General features: G+C 41.8%; 1 protein-coding gene across 2 annotated transcripts in view; it reads right to left on the reverse strand.

The window, feature by feature from the left end:
* LOC104994831 (chromosome unknown open reading frame, human C6orf57) overlaps nt 1-5,620 on the reverse strand; it is a 43,951-nt gene extending 38,331 nt beyond the window's left edge. For both annotated transcript variants that reach the window (XM_010848497.1, XM_010848496.1), the window contains exon 1: nt 5,542-5,620. In XM_010848497.1, coding sequence (XP_010846799.1) covers nt 5,542-5,605 — 64 coding nt within the window. In that variant the 5' untranslated portion in view covers nt 5,606-5,620. The remainder of the gene's footprint in view (nt 1-5,541) is intronic.
* Nucleotides 5,621-5,626: the final 6 nt, after the last annotated feature.

Consider the following 5,626-nt stretch of genomic DNA (forward strand, 5'->3'; position numbering starts at 1 on the left):
TCATTGGAAAAGACTCTGATGCTGGGAGGGATTGGGGGCAGGAGGAAAAGGGGACGACAGAGGATGAGATGGCTGGATGGCATCACTGACTTGATGGACCTGAGTCTGGGTGAACGCCGGGAGTTGGTGATGGACAGGGAGGCCTGGCGTGCTGCGATTCATGGAGTCGCAAAGAGTCAGACATGACTGAGCAACTGAACTGAACTGAGTATAAAACAGGTGGTATTGTAGTCATGGAAAAAGGCATTAGAAAACTGTGCATCTACTGATAGACCTTTAAGGAGAAAATATAGGAGAATATCTTTATAACCTTAGGGTTGGGAAGGCTTTCTTACAGAAGACTACTGATAATAAACAAAAGTATCAAAACAAGAAGATAACATTACAAATCTGTTAACCAAAAGCGCCACCTGGGAAGCTCACATAGCCCACATAGAGCAAAAGTTAGAACTTCATGCCTATATATTTAAAGTATACAAAATGAACACTTTCCCAGGAAAATTCATCAAAACTTAATTAAGAAGAGAAAATCTGATAAAAAAAACCACAATAATCATTACAGAAATTAAACTAGTAATTTAAAATCTTCAGTTCAGTTCAGTTCAGTCATTCAGTCGTGTCCGACTCTTTGCGACCCCATGAATCACAGCACGCTAGGCCTCCCTGTCCATCACCAACTCCCGGAGTTCACTCAGACTCACGTCCATCGAGTCAGTGATGCCATCCAGCCATCTCATCCTCTGTCGTCCCCCTTCTCCTCCTGCCCCCAATCCCTCCCAGCATCAGAGTCTTTTCCAGATTTAAAATCCTACCTCACACCAAAGGGCAGGTCCAGATAGTTTTCCATGTAAACTGTAACAAACACTCAAGGAATGGCTTATTTCAATCTTAAAGAAAAGGACTAAAATACTCTTGAATTCATTGTAACAGGCTAGAATAACTTTAATTTCAAAACCAGCAAAGGAAATTTTAAGAGAAGAAAACTACAGGGCAGTTTTTGAACACAATATCAGCACACCACACCCAATATTATAATAACATAATCATCCGGACACATCTGAATATTTTCTAGGAATCCGAGTTAATTAGCACAGAAAAATCTGTAATTCACCAACCCACTGTATTAAACAAGAAAAATGAATTAAAAACAAGATGAAGAAAAGTGAATTTTTCAAGATTTCTTTTGTCTTAAAAAAACAGATAACTACATAAACAAATAAACAAAACCCCAATCCTTCTAGAAACTGGCAAGAAACTCATTAACCTAATAAAGGGCACATCTACAGCTAATGTTGCATGTTAAAATATGAACATTTTCCCTTTATAATTATGAACAAGGTAAGTATGCCTATCACCACTTCTAGTCAACAGTGTATGTACTGAAAAACCTAACCAAGAACAGAAAAACAAGAGAAAATAAAAAGATATACAGATTGGAAAGGGAGAAATAGATTTTCATTATTTGCAGGCAATATTTGTGTCTACCCAGCACCACCCCACCAAAATCTGCAAATAAATTATTGAAATTAATAAAGTAATTTACCCAGGTTACCAGATACAAAATCAGTAAAGTCAACTGCGTTTCCATACATAAGCAGCAATTAGAAAATAATAATCTTAGAAAATACTGAGCAGTTGTAACCAAATTCCAGCAGAAACTTTTTAAAAAGAATTTTATATGGAAGCAGATATCCAAGAATAGCCAAGACACTTCTGAAAAACAACATGAAAGGACTTACCCTACTAAATATTAAGAGTTGTTACAAAAGTATGGATATTAAGATAGGTATTACATCACAGGAACAAACAGATCAATGACACGGAAAAGAGAGCCAAGAAATAAACCCAGGTGTCCATGCATATGTAAGACAGCTGCATTTCATCGGGGGGTGGGGGGAAGTCCAACATAACAGACACGGGACAACTGGTTACTGACAGGAGAAAAAAGTGAAATCAGTTTCCTGCTTCACGCCATGCATGAAAATAAATTCCTGGAATAAAGAGTTCAATACAAAAAAGCTAAACTATAGACCTTTAAGGAGAAAATATAGGAGAGAGAATATCTTTATGACCTTAGGGTTGGGAAGGCTTTCTTTCAGAAGACTACAAAGCACTGATAATAAACAAAAGTATCAAGACAAGAAGATAGCATTATAAATTTGTTTACCAAAAGATAACTTTCCTTTGAAGCTCTGTAATTGTACAATCGGATTCATAATTTTATTCTATCTTCTGCTGAAGATAATTTTATTTTAAATTTTATTTTTGGCTGTGCTGGGTCTTCTTGCTATTTGGGCTTTTGTCTAGTTGCAGCAAGTAGGGGCTACTCTTTAGTTGTGGTGCAGAGGCGTATCACTGCAGAGCCTTCTCTTGTTGGTGAGCACAGGGTGCATGGGCTTCAACAATTGTGGCACATGGGCTCAGTGGTTGAGTTCACTGGCCCTTGGGCACAGGCTCAAAAGCTGTGGTGCACAGGCTTAGCTGCTCTATAGCATTTGGGATCTTCCTGGACCAGGGATCGAACCTGTGTCTCCTGCACTGGCAGGCTAATTCTTCACCACTGAGCACTAGGGAAGCTCTGAAGATAATTTTTTTAGAAAGACACCATAAGAGTGACAAAAACAGCTCACAACCTAGCTTATACAGCTGATATCTTAAGTGACATCATCTTGGGCTACATAGTTCCTCCAGTCTTTCCGCCGACCCTACCCAGGACTGTATGGGGTAAATTGCTCTCTGTTGTCAAGGGCTCAGCAGTTAATAGATACTGTTAAATAATCATTAGGATCAGGTAACCTCTAAACTGTTAGTCCCCTTAAACAAGGATGAAAACCTTAGCTGACATATTCCCAGCCACCACAACACCTTCTACCTTCATATGCTGCTGTGCTGTGCTTAATTGCTCAGTCGTGTCCTCTTTCTGACCCCATGGCTCCTCTGTCCATAGGGATTCTCCAGGCAAGACTACTGGAGTGGGTAGCCATCCCCTTCTTCAGATGTTCCCAACCCAGAAATCAAACCCAGGTCTCCCACATTGTGGGCAGATTTTTTACTATCTGAGCCACCAGGGAGGCCCAAGTGGGTTACTACTCAAGTGGGTAGCCTATCCCTTTTCCAGGGAAATTTCCCAACCCATGAATTGAACCAGGGTCCCCTGCATTGCAAGCGGGTTCTTTAGCAGCTGAGCTACCAGGGAAGCCCACATACCTTCACACCCTAGGTTAACTATAAAACTGTCCCACTGGCCCCTTGGCAGTGTGAAGTACAGCTGCTAATGGTTCCTGATGGCTGTCTGCCTGATCCCAGCCTATAAGTCACCCTATGATAAACTGACCCACTGATTATATGAACCTCCCTGCCTCGCTTTTTGAGTCTCAAGATGCCTTCTCAGTTCAGTAAGCACTTGTCATTCCTGCCATCCTCAAACAGAGCTATTTGCCACACTTATGCAACTTAAAAAAGGCATAGAGGTCAAATATATGTAAAGAATATAGATAAGAAAGACAAACAATCCCAATAAAATGAAGATATATTTCACCAGAAAAATAAAAAAAAACTTTTGAAAAGATGTTTCATTTCTCTAACCAGAGAAATGCAAAATCATAATGAAATACTATTTCAACACCCTACACACAGACAAAAATTAAATTTTCTGATGCTATCAGATGTTGGCAAGTATTTGGAGCAATAGAAACTCTGATATACTGCTGGCAGAAGTATTAATTGCCAGTAGGAATGAAAAATGCCTTTATGATTTGGCATCACATTGTAAAACTGAACAGGTCTTTACCATACATTCCAGGAATTCAACCTCTTGTGCAAGCGCACCCACAGATATGTGGCAGCCAAATCTGGTGCTTCCCGAATTACACAATGTCCACTGAGAGGGGGAAAGGAAAAAAGTATGATGTGTGTGTGTTTAATTGCTAAGTTGTGTCCGACTCTCTTGTGACCCCAGGGACTGCCAGGCTCCTCTGTCCATGGGATCTCCCAGGCAAGAATACTAGAGTGCGCTGCCATGTCCTTCTCCTGGGGATTTCCCCCACCCAAGGATGGAACCCACATCTCCTGTTTGGCAGGTGGATTCTTTACCACTGAGCCACCTGGGAAACCCCCTAAAGGTATGATACATTTTCACCATTTACTAATTACAACATCACATAACAATATGGATGGATTTCAGAACAATGTTGTTTGAAAAAATGGTAAAACAAATACAAAAGGCATGAAGTCATTTCTATAAAGTTACACAACTGCATCAGGAAGCAGCACACAGCTTGGCAATGGAAACATTCTATTTCTTAAACTGGAGAATGGGTTCATAAATGTTGGCTTTGCTTCTTAACTCATATATGTTGTATAAGTTTTTGATATGAAACATTTCATTGTTGAGCTTTTAACCTCAGTGAAAAAGGGATGTTGAATAAACACAGAGCAAAATTGTATACAGTTATTACTTTGAGGTTTGTATAGCAAGGGGGATTTTACTTTCCATATTATTCATTTCCGGACCATTTACAATTTTTACAATCAACAAGTGGTATGTCTGGGTCATGTACACATTACTATATTCAAAATGGATAACCAAAGACCCATTGTATAGCCCATCGAACTCTATTTAATGTTATGTGCTAGCCTGGATGGGGCAGGAGCAGGTGGTTGGAGAGAGACTGGATACATGTACATGTATGGCTGGGTCCCTTTCCTGCTCACCTGACATTACCACAGCATTGTTAATACGCTACACACCAATACAGAGTAAAAAGTTTAGTCTGAAAAAAATACAAAACAAAAAGCAGTATGTCTGGGGGACAAATGATGAAGAAATGAAAACAAGCTATATATAAATGAAAACAAACTATATATATATATGTATGAAAACAAACATCTTGGGCCCTTTAGGATGCCGGCTGGAACTGTTTTCAACTTTCAACTTCTCCAGGATGTCCTAAATTAAAACTATGCTTAGAATATTCTGTGGGTTAAGGTTGTAACATATATCGAGAAAAATTTCCAACAAAAAAGGCTTTAAAAAAAAATGTCTTTTTTACTGAAAGCATGCATACTTTAATAGTCTCCTGGCTTCATCTAATTTTTATTATACTTATTTGCCTTGGCCTACTTTTCCAAAATTCAGTGCTTTTCCATATTTTGTACTGCAAACTGCCATAAATCCTTTCCAATGTAAATACCCTAGGTACACGACGCGTGCACTGCCTCAGGGCCCACTTTTCGCACCGTGCACGCGCACTAGCGCGCCCTCCAGGACCCGGAACTTCCGCTCCGCCTTGGTGGCCAGAGCGGCGGCCGGCGGAAAGCAGGCCTGCGGCCGGGCGGGACTTGTGACCGTGCCGCTCGGGTTCCATCTGAGCCCGGGCGGGAAGGACCTGCCCGCGCACGAGTCCGATGGCCAGGGAGGCTCTGCGGTCCCGAGGGCCCCAGAGACGGCAGCACACCGCCGCCCGGCCGGACGCGTTTCTCTCGGTGCTTGGGCCTTCGCGACCCTGCCCGCGACCTCGGCCCTAGGCCGGGGCGCCTTACTTGCCGCTCTCCACGCTGTAGCCGGGACGCGGCCCAGCAACGAAGCGAGTCCTAACGCAGCCATGGCGTCCGCTCCCGCGGCGTC

This window comes from Bison bison, unplaced genomic scaffold, assembly GCF_000754665.1.
Source record: "Bison bison bison isolate TAMUID 2011002044 unplaced genomic scaffold, Bison_UMD1.0 scf7180017864268, whole genome shotgun sequence".
NCBI classification, from domain to species: domain Eukaryota; kingdom Metazoa; phylum Chordata; class Mammalia; order Artiodactyla; family Bovidae; genus Bison; species Bison bison.